Genomic DNA, 24,176 nt, shown 5'->3' on the forward strand with positions numbered 1-24,176 from the left:
CCCGCTGCCGCGCCGCGGCCGCCATTTTGTACGAGCCGCCGGCGGGGCAGCGCAGGCTTGGGAGCCGCGGGGAACGAGCTGGGCTCTTCCCTGCGCCGCCATGCCTTCTTCGCCGCTCCGTGTGGCCGTGGTGTGCTCGAGCAACCAGAACCGCAGCATGGAGGCACACAATATCCTCAGGTAACCAGGCCCTGCACGAACGCCTCCTTCAGGCCGGGGGCGGCGAGGCCTGGCCTGTCGCCGGGCCCCGCCGTCGGCCTCCCGAGCCTTGTCGGCCGCCTTCAGTCGCGGGTTATCCCTCGGCACCGCATCAGGGCCTCCGATCGGGGCTTCGGGGCCTTCCTCAGGCTCTGGGGGCAGCGAGGAGCCGGCTGCGGCTTAAGGCCGTGCTCAGGGCCTGTGCCAGACCCCTCTGGCCCACAGCCTGGGGACTCCGTTCTTGTTTGTGCCCTCTTTTCTCCGGCCCCTCCTCCAGGTGGGTTCGCTGGAACAGTCCCAGCGATGGGGCCCGCACCTGCCAGCGGATCGTCGGACTCAGAGCTGCCAAACTTGAGCTGGTGCACGGACGGGCACGGAACAGCTTCTGTATCTCGTCATCGTGAAGCTTAATTGCATTCCCCCTCCCCCCATATGTATGAAGTCTGAAGCTACAGTAGATACTGAAAGGGCGCTTTTGCCCTGTGCAGGAAAACTGCATGAAGTATTTGATTCAGGATGTTGGACGTCTGAGTTTGTAAGAGTTTGTTTATTTAGCACGAAGAAGACTTTCAGGTTGGCTGAGTTCAAAAGGGGGAGATGGGAGGCAGAGATGACGGTTGGGCGGACCTGATCTGCCACAAGCTGTTTCTGAACCTTTCCTGTGCAACACAGGGACACGATTAAGGCCTTTTTTTTCTTTATTAAAGATATGTAAAGTTGGTATTCACATAAGGTGCCTTTTACTAGCACAGTCACTCAAGCAATGAAGTGTAAGTTATGTGGTATGTTTACAACCATGGAAGGAATAAATAATGGAAATACCTGGTCTGACAGCCATCTTACTGTGAGCATATGACGCTGTTAGTGCATATGCTTGCATCAGATGTTACTTGAAGCAGTTCAGTGAAAACACAGCGTGACCAAAATGTGTTTTGATGAGTAATGGGGAAGGGGTGGTGGTTTTTCTGTTGATTATCTTCTAACTGTATTGTCTGAATTGAATATTAACCAAAAGCTGAGTCCTCAAGGTGCAGGAGAGTTAATTTTTAATATCGAGCCTTTTTATTCCTCTCTGTTTTTACATAAGAAATAAGTCCCTTCCGTTGTGACTGATAATCTTCTGGCACATACTGCAGGGAAATGCTTTTTGGAAGCATCTTCTCCTTTAAGATTGTAATTAGGAAAAATAAAACGTCGTTTTGTGGAGGCTCATGAGCAGTAACATCTCATGTAATTAGGATTAGCAAGAAAGGCATAAAGGGCAAAACAGCTGAACAGCTGATCTTGTTCTAAAGAAACAATTAGTCTTGCAGTGAGAACAGCCATTTGCCTTTAAACCTCAGTAGAAAAGTTTGCATTGGCTCCAACTCAATCTCTTGCATGTAAGGCAGTCTCTCAGTGTTGCTGTGTGTTGCACTGCGCTTCTGAGAAAGCACGTGACTGAAAGAGGAAGAGCAGTTGGGAAGAGTATTTAAAACAAAGGAGGTTTGTTATTGTAACTTCAAGGTAATTTGTGGGGGAATTAGGAAACTTGAAAGAACAGAAATACAGAAGAACCACAGGTGGCTGAAAACAAAGTCTGGAGTCCAGCCTTCAGTGTTGGCCCGTGGTCTCACAGAACTATTCTATGTGTTGTTTTTTTTTTGATATTTATGCTGGGTAATGTACCACCAAGAATGTTTTTTGAGGTGTTCATCATGGTCGGTGAGTCTGACCTGCATTGCTGCAGTCATCTAGGATTCAGAACTAACTTCTCCAGTTCAGTGTGTTCATGAATTACGGTGTTTTCTTTCAGTCGCATTTTTGGGGTAGAAGTTATCTGAGTAATTGTCCTTATTCCAACATTCAATCTGTAGAGAAAAAACATCTGTATCAGTTGGCAAGGTGAGCTGTAAGGCCTGCCTAATGCTTACTAGAACTTGAACCTACCAGTTTGGCACTTGCTTTTACAGCAGAAACAATCTCAGAACTGTGTGCACGTCCTGCTGTTCTCTCATTGGGCTCAACAAAACAATATAATTAACCTACATGCTTTGTACACCTCAGCAGTTTAACTTTGTCCTTTGTTCTTTTTTTAGCACCGTACCATATAATAAGAATTACTTTTTTAAATATAAACTTACTGTTCTCCTAAGCTGCAGTGGTTCATCCCAGAGGGTTTGCCATATCCCTGGCTTCTCAGATTGAATTTTGTGTTCATCCTTACTGCACTAAATACCTCTGTGCTGTAGCTTGTACCTTTGAAAGACAAATGTCTTTATGTATGTTTGTCACACTGAATAATCCACCAGTTCTAGGGGTAATCTTGGTTCAGCCCAAGCTCCCATTTGCTTGGTAGTGTTTCCTTTTGTTTGTTTGTTTGTTTTTTTAATACAGACCAGCTTTTAAACACTTTATTGCTCTGATCTTTCAGCAGGTGTCTTTAAAGTCAATACAGTTACCATCAGCACTGCTTAATGTTGAGACATTGAAACTGAGCTGAGAGGCAGAACAGTAAGGGCTATGCAGGGAGATGGAATCCGTCCCTAAAAGCTGTCAAACTGGATTTCAGTGTATAATCAATCCATGGTTCAGATCTTACTCATCCTGGGAGTTTTGCTTTTGCAGATATGACTTGTGCTTGACTCTTTTCCCCCACAGAATACACAGGCTTAGGCCATGATTCTCCTTCTAACACTGAAGAGGAAGGTAGAAGGGTTACACTTAGCAGCAGGCCTTGTTAGGCAACTTCTGCATTTCCATTTGTGTATATTTGGTTGCACAGAGTTGGCCTTGAAAAAGAAATCATCGTTTCAGGCTCCTCAGCATATAGCAAGTGCTCTGGTAGCTTTGTGGTTGCAAGGCTTTATGGCACAGATATCCTGTCTCTGTCTCCATGCTTCAGTTTCTCTTTGTTATTCTGGCAGTGGAAGCTGGTAGGGTGTTTGTATGCACTTCAGTCCTCTTATTTTTAGGGAACTAAGTGCCCTAAGAACCTAAGGATATGAGTGTGAAGTATCTCAGTAAACTCCTATGGGTTGCAACCCCAGCAGCCTGAACTTAAATTTCATGTTAGTGATGTGATTTATGGTTCAGCATTTTCCAAGTAGAAGAGCTTGAGTTACACCCTTGCAGTGCAGTGAAGGAGGTCAGTCATAGCTCCTGCACTGAAACCTGTCAGCAGCCAAGTGCTGCCAAATGGGTATTGGAACTTGTGTCATTTAATTGAAGGAGTCTTGAATTGCCTCGTTAAATCCTTCAGAGGGAGGAAGTGCTTTAACACAGCACTTGAATTTGACAGCTTATCACTGATCAGTAAAGTACGTGTTGCAGTGCAGCGAGTTGTTGATGTTTTCAAGGTTTTTGCCATCAAAATCAGTTAACAGTGCTTCCATTCCTGCTGTGTAATAGTGTGATTTTTATTTCTTTTAATTGCTTGAATGGCACAAGGTATTTTTCAAGTGATTTAGGAGGAGGACCCTTGCTAATTATTCTCCTTCTGGTAAAACTGAATAAAGTCATTATTTTTCACTTTTTTTTCCTGCATAGTTTTGCTAGAGCAAAACCAACTGCTGTTTTGTAGAAGGTAATCATTGTTCACTGGAACAGGCTGCCCAGGGAGGTGGTGGAGTCTCCTTCTCTGGAGATGTTCAAGACCTGCCTGGATGCCGACCTGTGCGACCTGCTGTAGGGAACCTGCTTTGGCAGGGGGGTTGGACTCGATGATCTCTGGAGGTCCCTTCCAACCCCTACAATTCTGTGATTCTGTGATTGTTAAAAGACCGAGCAACAGAAGAATAAAGACTTGATGATTCCCTAACCTAGATCTGTCCAGCTGCTCAACAAAAGCAGACCGTTGAGTAATGTGTGAGTGCAGGCAGCGTCATCGTTTCCCCCTCCCCTGTGTTGCAAGAAGAATGTTGAAACATGCTCCAAATATGTCGTAACAGTCCACTGAATGCATAACTAATGTAAAAGCTGTGTGCTGGCAAATGCCAGTGACGTAGCATGGAGTTATTCCAGGTGAGGTGCGCATTCCACCTCTCAGTGTTGAGCTTCGGATGCTTGAAGCCTCAATGAAGATTTGCTTTGATTGATAGGAGAGGATGTGAGCTTCAGGAGCACTGCTGGCAGTTGGAGGTGAACTTCGTAATGACCAAAGTAGACCTATTTCAGAGCTTAATATTAAAGGAAAAATTAGGAGGAAAGAAGACTGCAGATTTCCTAGTTGGTTCTTACACCCTTCTCTTTTGGTGTCTGTTACTTCACTGAAATTCTAGGTGTGATCCTTGAAATGACAGAGGTTAAGCCATGGTCTTGGCCTGGTTTAGAAGTCTAAAGGCAAAAGTTGCAGCCTTCTGGCCAGCAGTGACAGTGTTCTGCCATGTGATTTTCTCCATTGGGCCGCATAGAACAACTCATCTCCATTATCCAAGAAAACAGATTGTAGTGCTGCTTAATGTTAACGTGGTTTGCTTAGGTGTATTTAGGTTAATTGGGGGAAAAACAACCTGACAAAACACAACACTATGGCATTACCTCCAAGACAGGCAGATTCCTGGCTCTTTCTGTTGAATTTTAGCTATTAAATATGTAGTTCTTCATAAGAATGGAATGAAGCTATGCCTGGCTTAGCCAAGAGTTCTAGGTGCAAGCCAGCAAAATATCTGTTCCACTTTGAAAGGTAATTACAGTGTGTTTCTCAGTCCACTTTAGAGAGGCACCAGATGCTGAAATGTTTGTAGGAAGCCAATTAAGGTATAATAGAGGTTTGGCAAAATAGAAAAGAACCATGGCTAAGTCAGCAGCTTTAGCAGAGTAGGTAAATATTTGCCATTTGCTAATGTTTATTTCTTACTGCCCAAAATCGAGTAGAGAGTTCATGTGTTGCCAATCTAAAATATCTGAAAGCACACACAAAAACAAAAGGTGAAATGGTGTATGCATTAATTCTAAGAGAAAATACTGCAAAATGTGGCCACTGTTTGAGAAATGGGTGTGCAAGTCTTGATTGTAACTGCAAGGAAATGCTTGTCTTGGGTCTCTGCCCCCAAGACTTTCCAATAACTAGAAAGAACTTGCTTGAGCAAGATTTGTGTGTTGGATCTCATGATGCAGATAACATCTGCTAGTAAAGTAGACCAATATTGTGTCTGGAAAAACAAACTTGCATTATAGAATTGAAGTAAGTAAATAACCACAAAGTTATCTTAGAAACCCTGCCTCCTTCTTTTTTTTTCTTTCGCTGGTTATTGATTTGTTTTTGCTTTGAAGAAGTGATGAATTTTTGCACTGATTCTGTGCTACAGTGGTGGAATGTGCTTGGATCCCTTTTCTCAGCTATAAAACCAATTAGCAGGTAGCAGGGAAAACCTCCATGAGTTGGGAGTTTATTTCCTGTACACTAAAGCAGTACACCTCAATCCCATGGGATTATCTTCCTCCATGTGTAGATGATGAAGTTCAGAAAGAGAATAAAAGAGGTGTTTGTTGGGGTAGATGTGTCTGGAGATAACTGACTTCTATCAGCTGAATCACAAATCATTCCAAGAATGGTTGGTAGCAGAGCTGAGTGTAGCTGGCTTTGCTAAAAATCTTCAACTGTATGAAGGCTCTGTTCCTTCTGGCTGTAATCCTGTAGGAATGTCTGGGGTTTCTTTTAGTCACTGTTCATGGCCCTGTGTCTCTGTTTTAGTGTATGTTTTTTGAGGGGAGGAAAAGACACAAAGAAACCTAGAAACCAATGAGTTGTTCCTATTAGCATTCTTTATTTTGGAGTAAGATAGGTTTCAGATAACAGTTGTAGGTTAACTCAAGTTCTGTACAAAGACTTCTATACAAAGTGATACTGAGATGGGGTTTTTGTGTGCACTGCTCTTCTCTTCAGGCTTCTGCCCACTTTTCTGCTGCATTGTGAATCCAAGAACGTTGTAAACATAGTTGTAAATGTTGAAATGTATTTGGACTATTGATTGTACTTCAGTGTTTAAAATCCATCCAGTCTAATTAATGCTTCCCTCCCCTCCCTCACTGTCTTTCAGCAAACGAGGATTCAGCGTCCGATCCTTTGGAACAGGAACTCACGTGAAACTGCCAGGACCAGCACCAGACAAACCAAATGTTTATGATTTCAAAACAACATATGATCAGATGTACAATGATCTGCTTAGGAAAGACAAAGAACTGTATCCCTATGGCATGGCCTTAAAAAAAAAAAAAAATCCAATATGGTTCTCCTCAAAAGGTGTAGTTCATTATTTGGCATTATGCATTAGGAATATGTAGTTACTTAACTGACAAGCTTAGATGTTTTGAGTTCGTAGGAGGTTTTTTTGGAAGGGCCTCTAATGCTCCCTTCTAAATTGAGTTACAATGTACTCATTCAGAGCTCTTTTGTAGCACGTTGACACGTTTACCTCCTGGAGGAAAGCACACTCATCTGTCACAGGTTGTCCATTACTCCACAGCACTGTGGGTCGTGTTTCCCAGTGCAGGAACTGTTCCTGGTAACGGTCACGCCAAGAGCTGCTGCCTCAAGATTAAAATAGTGTTTAGTTCAAACTGACAGGTAAGGTTTACAATATACTTTCTGTGGGAGAGAAGATACTTGGCATTAAAGAACTCACTCTTCTCAACAAGAGCTACTTGATATGATCTATGCACCAAAGATTCCTACGGTATATTTTAAAGAATGGACATAGGAAAGCACAGTAACATACTTAATCCTGGGGAGCAGAGGTGATCAGGGTTATGCACACTACTTAGTTGGATTTTAAAACTTGTTGGTTTTTTTTTATTATTATTTTTTAAAAGAAGAAAGCCCATGTGATTACTTTGCACAATCAGGACACTTGTTCTAAGTACTCTTTTTTTTTTTCCTCTCTCAACAAAGGAGCTGTTTGGGGTTTTTTTAATTACTTTTTAAATATGAAAGAGGGAACTTACCATAGAAAGACTATCCACACACTGAATTTCTGCTGGAGAAATAGAACCTTCAGAAATGCCTGTTAAAAAAGGTTGGGCTGTTTGGTAAAGCTGTACAGCACAGTGAGTACTGTTTATACCTTGGAATATCTTTCTCCATAGTGTTCCACACAGATTGTGTCCGTTGCAGGGGATATTGCTTCTCTAATACTTAGTGGCTCTTTTTTTCAAGAAATACTTTCTTAAATGTCTTTTTTTCCAAGTAACAGGGATAATAATCATTTTCAAATGCAGGACATAGTCTCAATGCTTCATGTGTATAATATGCATTTTTTGTATCCCTCTGCTGATACAAGGGAAATCTTGCAAACGCATCTTACTGAGGTATGTCACATCTTGATTAAAAATGAGTTGTTTCAAAAGAAAATTACCTGAATTGAGCCATAATTTCTCTCAGCACCTCCTTGCATTCTTTGCTGCTGCTGCACTGAATGTCTGAATATGGCACTGCTGTAAGAAAACCAGTCTGGTCTCCATTCAGCATATTTTGGAGCTGCCATGTTTGTTCGGCTCCGTGCTGGAGATGATTGCTGTGCTCCCCAGTGTTACAATTAGAACTTTTCTGAAGAGAAAAGGAAGCAAGTTTAAACAACAACCATTGAAAGAGGGCATAAACAATTCCCTCTGTATCTTTGCACGTTTCTCAGATGCTGTAATATGAAGCTTTCAGAGCGAAGGCAGTCAGTGCAGGAAGCACATGCACTTCCAAAAGTGGGTTTTTGAGAGGGTAAAGACTTCCACAATAACCCAGACCAGGCACATTCTTGTTGTAGAGCTATGGAGTAGTTTTTTTGTGAAAGTATCATGTGGGTTCTCAGTTAAGGTAGATTTTTGTTAGCACTGGATCATAGGGATGAGAGGCATGCACACATAGGCTGCAGTAGGTGGGGAGGGCCTGCTCTTCTGAAGGGCTTGGGGTGTAATTGATACAGGAAGACTAATGTGTTGTTCCTAGGGTTTAGTTCACCCTGTTCCCCAACCTGCCATGTGTTTTGAAATGCTATGTCTTTGTCAGCTTGTTCCCATATTCCAGTGATGGGGCACAAATTTGTGTGTTGCCTCATCTGGGAGTGATTTCCTTCCTCCAGTTCTGTAGGCCAGCAGGGATCCAAAGCATTAAGGACACCAGATGCTCAGTGAAATTGTGGCTGCAAGGGTACTTGGCATGTTGACCAGACAAGGAAATGGCCCCTTGTTTCAGAAGGCTCTGGTCTCAACCAGGAATGAGCTTCTGCAGTGCTGGACATCAGTCAGAGGAAGGTTTAAAAAAAAATAAAAATAAAAATGGGTAAGAGTGAATAAAGATCACTGGAACTCTTACTAGTCACTTGGGGAAAGGAGGGAGAGCAGAACTCAAAAGCACACTGTAGAGAGTAAAAGCACTGAGTGAAACCTGGAGCACAAGCTTGCATACCTAGAAGGCAAGGCACGTGCTGAGTTCAGAAGCGTGGGGATGAGGGATTAATGGAGCCAGGCATACGTGTTCTGTTGAGTAGGTGGTTGATTTATATATAGATAGAATGGAAGCAGGCCAAAACGTTTTAAGATGTGGCAGTTGAACCTTACGGTTAAAGTAAGCGTTCCGTTCTACCGTTGCATTCTTAGAACATTGGTTTTAAACTTCCTGTGCCCCAGGAAGGGGGGGCTGCAGCAGAGCTGTGCAAAGCTGTTCTGAGTGTAGTTTTTGAATGCTTAATACTCTTCATTTTGGGAAAAGAGTGAAGGGTTCTGCTGCTAATCAGTAGGAGATACCATTGTCTGGGGTACATGTGTTGGTTTATGCGTGGGTAGTGTTGTGCTGCCTTGTATTTGCTTGTGTAACTGGACATCTCAAAGATAGGCCAGTGTGATTACTTGCCATTACAGCTCTGTGAAGGGATTTTAGAACTTATAGTTGTGATGGTGACTAGAAAGACAAAAGGAAAATGGAGGAAAATTGATGAGCTTTGCCATCAAGGGAAAGCAAGAGGATGAAACTTTCCAAAAGCCAAAATAAACATGCAACAACAATTGCTTTTATGCCCAGGGGTAGGAACCATTCAAATGGGAACTTGATCAAAATTTGGCAGCAGTAGCTCCTGGGGCCTTTATTAGTATTAACTAACTCCATGATTGACTGTTTCCTTTTTCTAAGTACTAAGAAGAAATACAATTATTTCCTCATATATACCTATTTTAATATTGTTAGGATTTCTAGGCAGCTTGCATGATGTGACCTGTTCCTCTTTCCCATTTTTTTCTAATGTCTTCTTTTAATTTAACCAGCTCCCTGACTGTAGATAGAATTCCAGTTCTCTCCATTGTAATGCAATGCCAAATCAGGAGGGGATTTAAAAAAAAGAAGAAAGAAAGAACAACAACAAACAGCAAACCAAACACATACTTGGAAAAAATGTTGGGAATCAAGCACAAAAGCTGGTTTGGTGCATCTCAGTCAAAGAGATAGGATTCTTTTCTGACCCAAAAATTCAAAACTGTTAGTATTACAGGTGAAGATGTAGATTTTTCTCTTTGAACTCTATGATCGGGGTGGCCATACAGTATTTGTTGTGCTATTGCTGAGTTTTCTTTGGTTTATAGCAGCCTTCCCATTCATAACAAGTGGAAACAGTTTCTCTTGTCATATGCAGACTGCTTTGCCAGCAAATACTGGTAGCATTGTAGACTCCACTTAGCTGACCCTTAACCCTGCTTTATCCTGCAGTCTTCTGCCTGCTTTGCCCTTTGCTGTCTCAGCTGTTAAGGTGCATTGTAGAAGAACATCAGTGGAGGAAAATGTGGGGACTCTGAAGCCAGCAGAGGCAATTCCAGAACTGGGGAAAAATCAGAAAAAAATCTGAAGCGGGTTCAAGTATGCATGAGATTTTCACAGGGAGCAACTGAAGAAAACTGGAATCTCTGTTTCCTGCTGGACTGTGAGGAATACCAGTGGAATTGTATTACTGAACTAATTGGTGCTGCTCTGGAACTGTACAGGTGGAGGATTCTGTGCCTTTCCCAAAACGTTCAGTTCTCCAGTGCCTGTGGAGAGAAATAAGCACAGTGGCAGAGGGCTGTGTCCATCTGAGAAGAGAGCATCCAGGAGTGGTGAGGATATAGCAAGGAACCATTTTTCTCTCTGCAGAGTGGTGATGAAGGGCAGTGCTTTAAAACTGCAGTCATGGTGAGATGTTGCTGTATGAGGCATCTCTGGCAAAAAAACAAATCTGCGTTCCTCTCTTGGAGTCGAGTGTAGTGATATCCAGTACTGGAAGCCAGATTTTTGGGAAGGCTTTCTCTGTACTCCCTTCATAGCAGTACTGGAAGAAGGCAGTAAGTTTCTCGTGCAGATGATTGCAGCTCTATTGAAAGTTATTTGGCCTCAGTCACAACTGCTGAGCTGAGTGTTGTATCCTGCATGCATAGTGTGGGTGCGTTGCTGGGGGCTGTTCAGAGCGAGGAATAAATTGCTGAGTGGTCCAGGCTCATAGCACCTACAGATAAATGGGCTGTGTTTCTCTGTTCAGCCTACTTCAGTTGAGAAGTAAAATTGAAAAATAGTGTCTTACTTAAGACACCTGATGAACGAAGGATCTGTAAGTATGTACTGGCCCAGGATTCCATCTGCCACCTTGCAGTGTGTTGTGCTCAGGAGAATGGTAGCCTGTCTGTTCCAGCCTTGGTCTTAGTCCTTTAGAATACTCAACTTGTATAGCCAGGTTTTAGAGAATTCTTGCTCTTGAAATGCTCAGTTTGCTCCAATGCATCTTAATGCTGGAGTGAGCTGGTATGGAGAAGCTAGTTAGTAAGGAGTAGCTTCATTCTGCTTTCCTAGCCTGGTAAGTAAGAGAACAGCTGTTCGACTTGTGATAAAGTTTATTGAAAACATAAAGCAGATTTTTTTTCTGCACTGCAAACCAATCTGGACTTTTATTTTCTGGGGCTTCAGTATCAAAGAATATCTTCAATCTCACTGCTTGGCTGTGTTTTCCCAACTGATACTTTTCTGCCCTTTCCAGTGTACATCTGTGGCTTTGACTAATTCAGATTCGCGTAGTTTAAACCCACTCTTCCTGGAGTAACTTGTCCTGTCTCATCTGCAGGCACTTTTTTACCATTGGTCTAGATAGATGATCTTAGTGATTTTTCCCACCTTTATGGTTCCGTGACCTTTTTCTGACATTAGGTAACCATTTTCCTCTTTTATTCAACTCCTTCTCTGAAGAGGCTGACAATTGCATTACAGTTAATTGGTTGTTTTTCTGCAGTTACTTTGTATTATTTTTCCTGCTTGGTTCCTCTCTGAACTGCTCAAACTACTCAAGAGCTCCTTTGGAAGTCTGGGAAACCTGTACTTATTCATTTTGGCTGATGGCTGTCTATTTGACTACTTGATAAAGAAGTGATGGAATTAGTTAATTACTGTGTTATTTGATTTGTTTTCCTCTTTCAGTTTGTTAAGCATCATAGAGCCCAACCTTGCTCTCTCAGTCAGGAGACACACAGCCTTGTCTGCAGGACAGCCTCTACTGGAAGAAATAGGAGGCAAACTTGTGGTTCTTAGGCAGTGCCAAGTAGCCAATGCACTTGAAGTTGATGCTCTTTCATACCCACAGTGGTTTGATATCCCTCTTGCGCCCTGAAAACCAAGCATGGTCTTGGTTTTTAACCCTGTAAATAACTGTGCAATTTACATGATACGTGGGTATAAAATAGAGATGTCCCAGGAAGTTCTGAATTTATTCGCGTTGTAATAGAGCTCGAATTAATGTCTGCTTTTTCAAGAAATAGATGATATAGGAAATAGATGATTATAGTGTAGCAGTACCAGAAATAAGACCCTTTTTCTTTGAAATGAGGTCATATCACTTTGTTTCTTAGTTTTCTTACTAACAGAGCAACTAGAACCAGATTGTAGCTGCTATAGGAAGTTTGCAGTGAAAACAAAAGGTGCAGCACAGAGTGGTGAAGGCAGCAGTGATTTTTTTCTTGTACAGTATTTCATCAGAATCAGTTTCAGGTCTTGCTACTGGAGTTATCACTTGCTGAAAGGATCTGGGACTTTACTCTGTAAATTTTGGTTCTGTTTTATTTTTAACATGTCTGTAACTAAGTTGTTTTTGCCAGCCACGCTGTTTATGCTTCATTGAGTAGTGAAGAAACATGGTACTGGTATCCAAATATTCATGGACTGAGATGATGGCTGTGCTGGTATTGATGGGGGAGAGCTGCTGGAAGACAAGTTACAAATGTTTTCCTGTAAAACATTTGCCAGCTTTATTTTGAATACCGTTTATTCATTGCAGAAAGTCTTGCCACTTGAAACTCTAGAACGCGTAACAATTAAGCAATAATTGATGATATTTCTGGATCAGTGAACCTCCCTAATATATGGAGAATTTATATTGGACCACTTTCCTGGAGGCTGTACAAAGCCACCGTGAGTTGCTTAGTGGGGAAAGAAAGCACTGCATGGACACGCAGGAGGACTAGTGAGCTCTGCAGAGCATCTGCGTCGCGCTTGGTGAGGCCGTGTAGCTCACTCTTGAGGATTCCTTATTTCGAGAGTAACTTACTCGAATGCCACTCCAGGTAAGCTCTTCATGCATGTGTTTCTCTTTTGTTTTCATTTGTTTTTCTTTCTGAATTTGGATCTGGTGAGCAGTTGTCAGCTGCTGTTCTGAACTGGCATTCCAGTGGTCAGCGGAGCAGCTGCTGGATCCCTGTATGACTGAAGCCACTGCAGACTTCTGAATGCAGTGCAGTGTAAGGCTCATTTTCTTTCTTACACATCTTTCAAAGTACTTTAATACTCTTAGTGAACTGGAGGGTAAGGATGAGGATGGAGTGTTTAAACTGGATTTGAACAATCTGCTGAGAGGTGTGTTTTTGTGAGGCTATACACTTCTGACCATAAGCTGAGTTCCAGTCCTTTTTTCTTCACTGAGGATCTTAAGATGAGAACACTTTGCATAAAATCTCAGGCATTTCAAAGGAAGCCATTTTTGGTATTTCCTAGCTTAGCTTCTGAAGAGACTGCTGTTAATTTTGGTTTCATCCACATTAAAAAAGGAAATATATGAAATTTATTAAAAATGTAAACAACAAATTATTTCCTCTACCTTTAAAGTACCAGGGCATGATAGAAGCTACAGACACCTTTGTAGCTAAAGGTGCAGACTTCTTTGAGCATTTTGCCTTGCAGAGTGCTCTGCTAAAATTAGTGTGTGCAGTTGAGCACATCCCTCTGTACTTCAGTATCCTGCTTGTATCAGTGTGCTCAGAAATGCTTGCTGCAGAACTCATCCTGCATATCTTGCTCAGCATACTGTTCTTAAAAGTAGTCCTGCTGTCTTTATCAGTTGTGTCTTGGCTTTCCCAAATGCATGAAATATATGAAATAGCTTAATTTATGTACATTTGGTAATGCTTTTGTTTTATCTGGTGTAAATTCCAGCTCTTCACTCTATTTAGCTAAAAATAAACGTTGAATTATGCTGCACAAAGCAGTACAGCCGTGTAAATCAATCTGAGAGAAGTTGCTGCAAGCCCTGCTTCTCTCAGGTGTTCACCAGAACGACTCTTTTCTCTCTCAAACCTTGTCTGTGCAGGTATTTCCAAGGGTTTTCCCCCTGCATCCGCCTGCTCCTCTCATGACACTTGCTGCTCATCTTTTGGAGCCTGGCATTAGTTTCTAAACCTGAGGACCATCCAAAAGCAATCTGTGTTACTTAAGCACCCTCTTCTGTTTCCCCCTGCTTGCCTCCTGGTCTTGATTTTGACTTCTTTATCCCTTTATTCCACATCCATGTCACCTCGTGGCTCTGTTAGTAGTTGGAGGTACCTTGCTGAGATGACAGACCATTTTTTTAGGTTCTAGCAATTGAAATCAAACTCCACTTGGAATGCTGGTTGGATGCTGTGCATAATCAGGTGTTTGACTGTGCCATCAAACAGGCCACATCTTTGAAGTCAGGTCTGCCTTTGATATTCTTGTTCTGATAGTCCGTTCGGGATGTCTGTCATACCTCTCCTTCACACTTGGGATTTTATCCTTGCTTCCTTTCTTTTTCCCCTTTGAAAGCTTATTTCTGCCCAGTTTCAACCTCAGATACAGTTTCATCTGTTCAGAGCTGGTAAGTCGCTGTCTGGTACTCCAGGCTCAAGTAAGGTCTTAGTTCTCCCAGAGATGTGTGGGCACATAGCCCTCAGCTTCAGGACTCAGCCAGACTTGAAAGCAGCATGGCCAGCACGTTGTTATTGGGCTGGGTGCTGGTGGTTATGGACCAGCTGCTGTAAGCTTGCTCACAGGGATTTTATCTGTGCAACTTAGAAATGTTGACCTTTGAAATGTCGCTTGCTTTTCATTGCTTACTCGTTTCTCTGCAAGTTGTTAATGTGGGCACAAACATTGTCAGAAATATTTAACCCAAATCAGAATTTGTTTCAGTTTTTGGGCTGTGCGTTGCACAGTACCACTAAAGGCTTATGAGCACACTCTCATCTGTACTAAAAATGCTGTTTCCTTGCCAAATGAAAGGCAGTGCATGTTCCAGATACAGAATGTAGACAGTTCTTGCAGCGATAATCGCTGCTGCCTGGAAAGTAGAAATGGTTGTGCAGGTGCCCTTTTATTCCCTGTGGAAGAAAGTGATTTTGCAGGTGGAAGAAGGTTGGGTAGTCGTTCCCTCTGCAAGCACTTTGCCAAGCAGGGTGAACCATAATACACCACCTTCTTAACACAGATTTTAATAAATAAGTTGATATGGGAAAGACCTGCAACTGCCATTCAAGCTAGCGTGTGAGACTTCTGCTCCACTGCTATTCTTCTTTCTGAAGAATTGCAGTTTTGGAGTATGATGACAGCTGCACGAAAGTGAATAATCGACATGTCAGATCTGTTGGAAGATGTAGAAGCTTTGGCTGTCAGCCATTACTTCAGAGAGAGTTTTTCCTGAGAAGTGTATGTACGTTTTGTGAAATGGAATTTACCTGGTTATGTTTAATAGTTGGGTCTGTTTTGGGTGACTAATTACGCACTCCAAAATTTTCAGGTTATAGAATCATAGAATCATAGAATCACTAAGGTTGGAAAAGACCTAAAAGATCATCCAGTCCAACCGTTCACCTATTCCCAATAGCTCCCACTAAACCATGTCCCTCAACGCAACATCCAGTCTTTCCTTGAACACCCCCAGGGTCGGTGATTCCACCACCTCCCTGGGCATCCATTCCAGTGCCTGACCACCCTTTCTGAAAAGTAATACTTCCTCATGTCCAGCCTCAATCTCCCCTGGCGTAGCTTGAAGCCATTCCCCCTGGTCCTATCACTAATGACACGAGAGAAGAGGCCGACCCCCAGCTCACTACAACCTCCCTTCAGGAAGTTATAGAGAGCAATAAGGTCTCCCCTGAGCCTCCTCTTCTCCAGGCTGAACATTCCCAGCTCCCTCAGCCTCTCCTCATCAGCCCTGTGTTCCAGACCCCTCACCAGCTTCGTTGCCCTTCTTTGAACACGTTCCAGGGCCTCAATATCCTTCTTGCAGTGAGGGGCCCAAAACTGGACACAGTACTCGAGGTGCGGCCTCACGAGTGCTGAATATAGGGGAACAATCACCTCTCTGCTCCTGCTTGCTACTGATGGGCTTCTTTATCAGCTTCTTCTAGAAGTTAACAGTGAAACTTATTGATACGTCAGTCATCAATGGGTTGTGTTTTGTTTTTATCCAAAGATTTTTGACTTTAGGCACTGTGTTGGCTTTCTCTTCTAAGATTAGTCATCTGCTAGATGTCTTGATACGACCTTGTTGGCTGCCCTCACACCAAGGGGAAGAAGGGGATGTTTTGGATCATGTTTGTTTTTTTTTTAATGGAGGATGGAAGAATTTAAACAAGGTAGCTAGGCAGCAGGTACACTGCATTCTTTTTCACTGACTGTCAAGGAAGACTTTCCTCAGTGAACTGGGGTGTAGACATTCACTTGGAACCTTCGAAACATGCATGGTTGGATTCCTCTGAACTTCCTCTTAAGGTATGGAAAATACTTCTGAAAATGCATTGTTCACGTGCAATGAATGCCACTACAAAATTCAGCCCTGTCCAGCAACAGTGGTGAGTAACCTAAGTCTTAAAACTCGGCATCATGTCTTGAAACATCTTAGTGTAAAGAAATAGGCATTACATTTTGTTTTGCTGTTTGCATTTCTTACGTGGTGCTGCTTGGTATGCAGGTGATATTTTACAGAGTTCTGAGATAGACATTGCTTATAAACATGCGACTTAGGTGGGCTGAGATGGTGATCATTCCTGTCTGTCCTTCTCTGAATGTCAGGCTATGAGGCTGAACTATTGAAATTTCCCTGCTGAGTTAATGGAGCATTCTTATTCCAGCTGGATGCTGAGCTCCACGGAGCAGCAGCTTAATGGCTGTATCCACCTTTGCTTTAGTCCTTCCTGTTTTTCTGAATTTCTCAATTGGAATACTGGGGCTTTGTTTTACCTCAAAACTGAGTTGTTAAGTAGGAGGCTGCATCATCATAGATGCTGGGGGAAAAAAAATCCAGTAACATTTAGGCTCATCAAGGCTGGTAGCCACTCTTAATCCTTACTGCTCTGAGAAAAGCAGCAGCAGTCTTGCACTGTGGCAGACACTGCACATCTCTTCTGTTGCGTAGTGTACCTCTTTCAGCCTTTGATCTTGGGATTTATCTAAGCCTCCTGTTCTTTTCTTTGATAATCTGTTGCTTTTTTTGTCGACCTCAAGTAGGAACTATCTAAACGTAACCCATGATAATTTCTGTGCAGTCTAGTTGCCTTCTATACCCTGTATTTTGCGATGTTTTGTGCTCTAACAAAAGTATCTGCTTTTATTTAATGCAAATAAAACGCATCTTTTGCATAACATTCTATAACCTTGTTTGGTGGTTTAAAAAAAGCTCAATTTACAGCCAGTACTTCCTTGCAATCTTGTCTTACTTCTGAGGTTTGTTTCCTCTTAGTGTCCTCTTGTGGTTTTACTTGGGAAGTGTAGCTGACATAAAACACTGATGGCTGGAAGTGATGGGAGGTCGGACACAGGGCAGGTGTGGCATGTGGATGGCTCTTCGTATTTAGGAAGGGAAGGAAGTTCTTGCTTATGAGAAGTCAGATCTGATGCTTTAGGTTATTTTAGTGCAGGTGATGTACTGCTCTCTCAGGTGCTGACAGTCCACTTTAATGTATCAGGGGGATTAATCTCAGTATGTAGTTCTTAAGGGAATATACCATCTCTTATTCAGGAACAACTCTTTTTTTCAAGTACTGCCTACCCTTCAGAGAAAGGCTGTGTTCTGCTGTTTGGTGTGAAGAAGAGAATGCCTTGACTCCCTTTGGTTCTTTGTGGATAGACAAAAATTTCTAAAAACAATCTTATTTTCCCCCCAAAAAATAGTTAGCTTCCAAAATGGAGCTTGGAATAACTTGCTACCAAAGATGGCTGCACAGAGGAATCAGTGTGTTGTTCACATGCAGAGATGGGGAGATAACACTGATGTTTGAATCACCGTGAAAGAGACATAATGTGCTGACGTTTGCTCATGACAAGAATGAAGCTGGGTTATGATTGTGCATTGAAAACAGTCAGATCAGGTCCTCCTGCCTGCTGAAATGATGCTGTGCTGTTAGTTGTTGTTTTTTTTTTCCTTCTTTTTCTGGTGAAAACAGGCTTCAGACCACCAAAAATGAAAGTGTCATCAATCTTAACTGCTTATTTCAATCTCCTTATATAGGCAGCTGAACCCTTTTGGGGGGACAAGTAGCTGTAAGTTGGCAGTGGAAAACTCGACTGTGTGAAGCAGAAAGCTTGGCTGTGTGGGTTTTCTGGGTATGCGTAATTCAGTCTCCATGCTCAGGAAAGCTAGGGGACAGATGCCAGCAAAATCTTATCCTAGAAATGGAAAAAAAAAAAAGAACTGAGATAAGTGTGTAGGATGTTGTGGGGTTTTGGTTTTTTTTTCCCCTCCAATGACATGATGTAGAAATTAGGATCAGAGAACCCAGGAAGGGCGCACAGTCAAACTGTGGGCAGAGCGATGCAGCCAGATGTTGGCAAGTGTTCTGAAAATAGCTGTTGCAGTTCATTTTCATGCTTTGTACATAACCAGGCATCTCTAGTAGTTGCACTGATGTGTTTTTTTCCAAGCATAACAGACCCAAGGAGACTTACAGAGGTGCTGTGAGGAAGCTGTGGGTGCTGGTGTACAAGAGCTGTTTGATTTAGCTTGGGGCTATAGAGCTTAGTTATACTGGATGAAGTCTTTTGGGAAACAAGAAGGGCAGAAGGCTTGGGAGTGACCCGAAGAAAGGAAGTGCAGCAGAAGTTGGTTCCCTGATAGAGATTTGACGATATATATTTGTGAGAAAGCGTTGTTGAATTTGTAATTCAAAGCAGATTTTTTTCTTCAGTCAAGTAGTTAGTGGGATGCTGTAGATACAGAAGAGCTGAACATTTTTTCCATATAAAGTAGTCTCTTACATGGGTACGAGGATGACTTCAATTTTTAGTACTGTTCAGAAACTTGAGAGGATTTAGTGCTTTTGGAGGCTGTTTGTTTGAAAGCTGTTGAAGAACATCCTGAAGTGTGCAACTTAGCAGCTATGGACCTGGCTGCCTTGGGCACTAGGACTTGAGGGGGGCTGCAGGAAGGTGAACAGTGTGTAGTCTCTTGCTGCAAAAGATCAGGAGTGATTTCTGAGGGAGGGGTGAGGGGATGGGGGAAGATGCCTATTAAGTATGCAACCTTTTAAAAGGAAAATAAACCAAGATAATCTCTTGCATACATACTACTAATGATGGATATATATATATTTTTGCAGAATCCTTCTGTTATCTCAAGAAATCATAAACTGTTATCCTAATGCTATTTTAATTTAGAAATGTGTGCTTGGATGGCTGGAAATATCTGGTGCTTCCAAGCAAGGAAGAGATGCATCAGTTTCCAGATTTCTTTAGTTCAGGCCTTCCTTAGTATTTATAATGGACCCGTAACATTTTGTCTTTGAAGAGTTTCAGTGAACTGAGCAGATGTGTGTGACAGTCAGCTCTGGTGTGCCCCAAATGAAACTGCATATCCCAGAAAGCTGAGAAGGTGGGGATGATGTGTATGGGGATTAGTGCATGCTGTCTGAAGGAGGAGTGTGGAGTGTCATCTTCAGCCTCGAGGCTGTGGTGGTGTGGGCCGTGACTCAAGCGATTGCAGGACATTCCATTAACAAACGAGTCAGTCTGTGCTCTAAGCATTATGCAGGTAAGAGCAGTTGCCCAAGGAAAGGAGTCCTGAAGAACAAAGATCTAATGAGGGCCTCTTAAAGCTGCCTCTGCCGTTGCACAAAGGACACCGACAGTGGCCTAAACCCAGTGGCTGTGTGAATTATCCTTGTTGGGTCGTGCTTCCACCTTTAGGAATCTGTTTAATGGTCATTAATCTTAGTACTTGTAATCAAGGGGGGAAAAAAAGAAGTATTTTAAAGATACCGTGCTTTTTAACTTGTATTCGTCATTTGCTCAAAAACGTGACTTTTCTTAAAGTGAAGGTACTTAACTCGAGCAACTTCAGATACACACAGAATGGGATTTTACATATGTTGGACAGAAATAAGAGAATCAAGCCACGACCGGAGAGGTTCCAGAACTGCAAAGACGTTTTTGATTTGATCCTAACGTGTGAAGAAAGAGTCTATGATCAAGTAGTAGAAGGTAAGGACCCTGAGCTGATAAACGGGGTTAACTTTGAGTGCTTGTCTCCCTTGAACCCCTGCCAGCATCCTTCACAAGTCTGGGAACATCTGCTTTGCTGGAGCACCAGCATGGAGAAGTGCTCACAAACCATTGACATGGATGGCATGTGCCAGGGAGGCAGCAACTGGAAGTGCTGGATGCAGACTGGAGTTTGGGGTGCCTTTTACATTCAAAGGCCACCCAACTACATCAGTATTGTCCACGCAGTGACTGCTGCCTGTCTCCTCAGTCCTTGTTGATCATGTTGCAATGAGTGTAGAGCACCCAACATTTGTGCTGCTGCAAGCTGAGCAATTTAGTGTCCTGAGTGCTTCAATGTAGCGTTTGAGAGGGATTGGTGAGTTACATGGGAAGTGCCTTAAGTTACATGGGATTGTAGGGGTGGATCTCCAGCTAAGATCAGCGTCTCCAATGGAAAGCAGCTGTTCTATGGGAGTGTTGTGAGTTAGGAGCATAGGTGAAGAGCAACCGCTTGCCAACCTCTCATGTTACGATAATGCTCTTTGTAACTGACCAGTGGCAGGAAGAAATCTAAAGAGCCATTTGGAAGCGCCTGATATGCAAGGCGGCGCTTCAAAATGGAGGCACTTCAAAATGGCAGCATCTCAAAATGGCGGCTCTTCAAAATGGCGGCACCTCAAAATGGCAGCCTCAGCAGGCACTGCTGAGCTGCACAGGGTTAGGAGAGAAACTGGGAACTTGAACTGTCAGGAGCTTCCACAATCTAAATTCTTTGATTTCCCAAATCTCCCTCTTTTGAAATAAGACTGTGTTTGTTGTTTGTTTTTTTCCTATCTAAAAAAAGCTAAATAAACCATTTTCTTATGAATACTGTGTAAAGCTCGATTTCATTCCACCCAACGTTTTGCTGTTGTGTGTTTTGTTTTCAACTAGACTTAAATTCCAGAGAGCAAGAGACATGTCAGCCAGTGCATGTGATCAATGTGGACATTCAGGATAACCATGAGGAGGCAACGCTGGGTGCCTTCCTTATCTGTGAGCTCTGCCAGTGTGTAAGTAGAGAGGGCTTGTTGCCTTGGGTTCGTGTGACCCAACTGACTGCACAGGGGTCGGGGGTTGTTCAGTATTCCTTAAAAGTGCTGCAAATGGCAGAAATGAAGTGAAATTCATGTCAAGAGACCTAACTTAGCAAATCATTGCAGTTATTTTTGGAGCTGTTGGGCAAGCAGATGAATTGCAATGGAGCTGGTAATTTCTGAAGTGAACAGTGCGTTTGTTCAAGAGCAGTGTTAGCTGCCACAAGAAGCAGCATCTCAGAGCACTGGACTTGTTGGGCCCATGTTCACAACATTTGTTCATGGCTAAAATGTCTATTTCTGAGACAGTTGTAACATGTGGGATTTAAACATCAGAGCTGCGTTCTGAATCACTGTGTGCTTGAAATGCACCCTGTGTAGGTGTATTTCATAGTGCCACCCTGTTGTGTGTATGATGTGGAAAACCTGGTGCCTCCTGTCTTCCACCTTCAATGTTCTTGGCCCTGACTGTTGGAAGAAGGCTGGAAACAGTTGATGCAACTACCAAGAGAACAAAGGCTCTGTTTCACAACATGCAAACCCGGTTACCTATTCCGGTGTGGCAACACATTTATTTTTTTTCACTCCTGCCTTTGTGATCTATTCTGGTCTCAAATACTTGCATCCTTTCCAGATCCAAAAATCCTAAGAGAATCCAAGGGACTTGAAATTTTAGCCATCTGTTCAGAGTGCTTGTAGCTGTTGTGAAGCTTCCATTTGTTACCCAGGGAGGATGGATGTTGCCTGCTCAACAAAGGGCTCCTTCAGTGCCAGCTCAGTGGGTTGGAGAAGGAAGGTTGTGCAGATGAACATGATGCAGAGTACATGTGGGTTTGGGAATGTTGGGAATCTCATTAAAGCACCCAGTGCTGCACAGTTGGGTGCTGCATGCTGATTTAGGTTTCACAGTAAGCCAAAAACGTCGAGTCGTTACCATTCTCTTAACTGCATTGTATCCTTGGAGCCTGGTTAATTAGTGTTCTTTTTTTTTCCTCATTTAGATACAGCACACAGAAGACATGGAAAATGAAATAGATGAGCTGTTACAGGAATTTGAAGAGAAAAGTGGAAGGACTTTTCTTCATACTGTCTGCTTTTATTAAAGCACATCTGTCTCCTAGGCCTTAATACAGATGAGAGAAGCATGTGTTTAAAGTTCTGATTATACTGTATTTTCCTGGAAAATGAATATTGATTTTTTTTGTTTTGTTTTGTTCAAGACTCCTCTTCAGTGGTTGTTTTGGTTTCAGGTATTCTGTCACAGGCAGGCAGAGATACCAGTTGAATTGTACATATGCAAAGTATGCACAAAGGCCACCTATTTAAAAATGAAAATCAAGATTTCCTTTAAATCCTACTTCAATTGTTACGAGTAGACTTTTAATTATAAAGAGAGTATTTCTTGAATATAAGTTTATAATGTATTTTTCCAGCTTAAAAATTTATTTTATTTCAGTTGTGCTTTCTTTTTTTTTTTTTTTATTATTTTAATGTGACAGAATGGCTGAACTATGTGAAGATATGAATGGAGCGATGACAAATGAGTTATCTGTATATTATTAGATATAAGATTGGAAGCATCCAATAAAAATGAAAAACATGCAAGTCTGTCTGTTTCTGAAATAGAAGCCAAGCAAGCTGTGAGTGCTCTGCAAGGTCTGGATGGGAGCTGGAAGAGCTGCTCTGGCCCTGGCTTGGAGGCACTGGTGTTTGGGCACATTCCCTTGGTTGCTGATCCTGTGTTGAACCCAACCGAACTGCTTTCTCCACGTGAATTAGGGCACCTCCACTAAATCTTTTTCGGGTCTTCATTGCTTCTGAATGACTGTATGTGAGACTGAAATATAAGGGTGGAACTGTAGCTGTCAGGGCCCAACTGTATATATGTCTTCTATGAGGAGGAAGGGGAGAAACTGCAAACTCCGCTGTTAATAGAAATGGTTTGAAGCTTTGTTAACTGAAATGTCTTTTGAATGGAAATATTCTCTGCACATACAGCAATAATAAACGTGTTTGTCACAGCCTGCAATCCAGATGCTGACTATGTACATGTGAGCAGAGCAAAAGCTCTTTGTGCAAACTGGTAGGAATTAAAAGCACCAACTTAAAAGTGAAGGCAGACCAAATTATAGACATTTCCAGTGCGAGTGGTAAATCGCTGTTGCTTAAAGGCAAGAGGAGATCTTAAAAGCTGTTTTGTTAAAGGGAGCCGTGAAGGATTTGGAGCAAGTGAAGTCTGTGTGCTCTTTAGTGCTTTGAGAAGTGGAGACAACTTAAATGTGCCAGAAGTGAAGTGGCATGAAATGGAGCTTGGGCTCCTGGCTTCACGCCTGCCTTCTCACTGCCCTCTGGCAGCTCAAGGGAAGGCTCAGTGCTTTGGAAAGATGCTCATTTCCCTGTGCCTGAAGCCAGTGCTGGGGGTTGGCTCTGATTTTTAGGGTGATGCTGCTCTTTGAAGTTGCTCGTCTCAAAGTCAGTTGGTCCCAAAGGGATCCTGGGCATCCCTGCCCATTCCTTTCAGCCACCCCATGCGAAAGCCACAACCTGCTGGCTCACTCAGCGTTCTGGCCAGTGCCCAAATGGGTCAGAGCATCGTGCATGGGGTGCAGGAGTGTTTTGTATCCCTCAAACACTTGCGCTGCTTTTCTTAGCTATGAAAAAAAAAAAAAAGAGGAAAAATCCTGCAGAGAATGAATGAAGAGAGCAGAATGCTTTGGGGTGGGGAGTCGAAGCAGCAGCTCCCATACGGTGTGCAGGGTGGGTTTGTATGGGTTTGTCCTGTCCTGGTTTGTTTCAGGAGGCTCTGAGAAGGATTTCATTCAGCCTCCTCTGCTTTTCTGCTCCGTTGTTTGATGCCACAGCTTGTTGCCATGGGGATCCACACAGCCCGGGGAGGAGAAGGGTTCTGTAGGGACTGAACTGCTTCAGTTGATCCCTTTAAAGATGTATTTCAAGCAAGCATGGTGCTAAGTGTCTGGAGCAGAGTTCTCTGTGCAGCATCAGGACTGAAGCCTTCGCTCTTTGTTTCTGTGTCTGGAAATGTTTTCTATTTTCAGCTGAACTCATTCTATACAGAGCTCTTTGGGTTGTGCCTGCTGGGCACAATGCGTTTCTTTGGTTTGGTTGATAGGAGATTTTCTACTCTGAAAGAGAGCTTTCAGCTCTGCTCTGCTTTCCCATCGGGTCGGAACTGGATGATCTTTAAGGTCCCATCCACCCCAAGC

At 42.8% G+C, this 24,176-nt stretch overlaps 1 protein-coding gene across 1 annotated transcript; it reads left to right on the top strand.

Moving 5' to 3' along the window:
* Positions 1-22,981, top strand: SSU72 (SSU72 homolog, RNA polymerase II CTD phosphatase). Its single transcript, XM_048967547.1, has 5 exons — positions 1-180; positions 6,219-6,362; positions 19,734-19,873; positions 20,810-20,928; positions 21,954-22,981. The coding sequence occupies exons 1-5, from the start codon at positions 101-103 to the stop codon at positions 22,053-22,055; spliced, it is 585 nt and encodes a 194-aa protein (XP_048823504.1). The 5' UTR covers positions 1-100; the 3' UTR covers positions 22,056-22,981.
* The last annotated feature ends 1,195 nt before the right edge of the window (positions 22,982-24,176 follow it).

Source organism: Lagopus muta, chromosome 21 (genome assembly GCF_023343835.1).
Source record: "Lagopus muta isolate bLagMut1 chromosome 21, bLagMut1 primary, whole genome shotgun sequence".
Classification (NCBI taxonomy): domain Eukaryota; kingdom Metazoa; phylum Chordata; class Aves; order Galliformes; family Phasianidae; genus Lagopus; species Lagopus muta.

What these genes read in the sequence shown, in the direction of transcription:
- SSU72 (XM_048967547.1), top strand. Translation starts at nt 101, where the DNA reads ATGCCTTCTTCGCCGCTCCGTGTGGCCGTGGTGTGCTCGAGCAACCAG. An exon ending in GAGGCACACAATATCCTCAG is followed by an intron (nt 181 to 6,218) that starts GTAACCAGGCCC and finishes ACTGTCTTTCAG; the next exon opens with CAAACGAGGATTCAGCGTCC. An exon ending in CTATGATCAAGTAGTAGAAG is followed by an intron (nt 19,874 to 20,809) that starts GTAAGGACCCTG and finishes GTTTTCAACTAG; the next exon opens with ACTTAAATTCCAGAGAGCAA.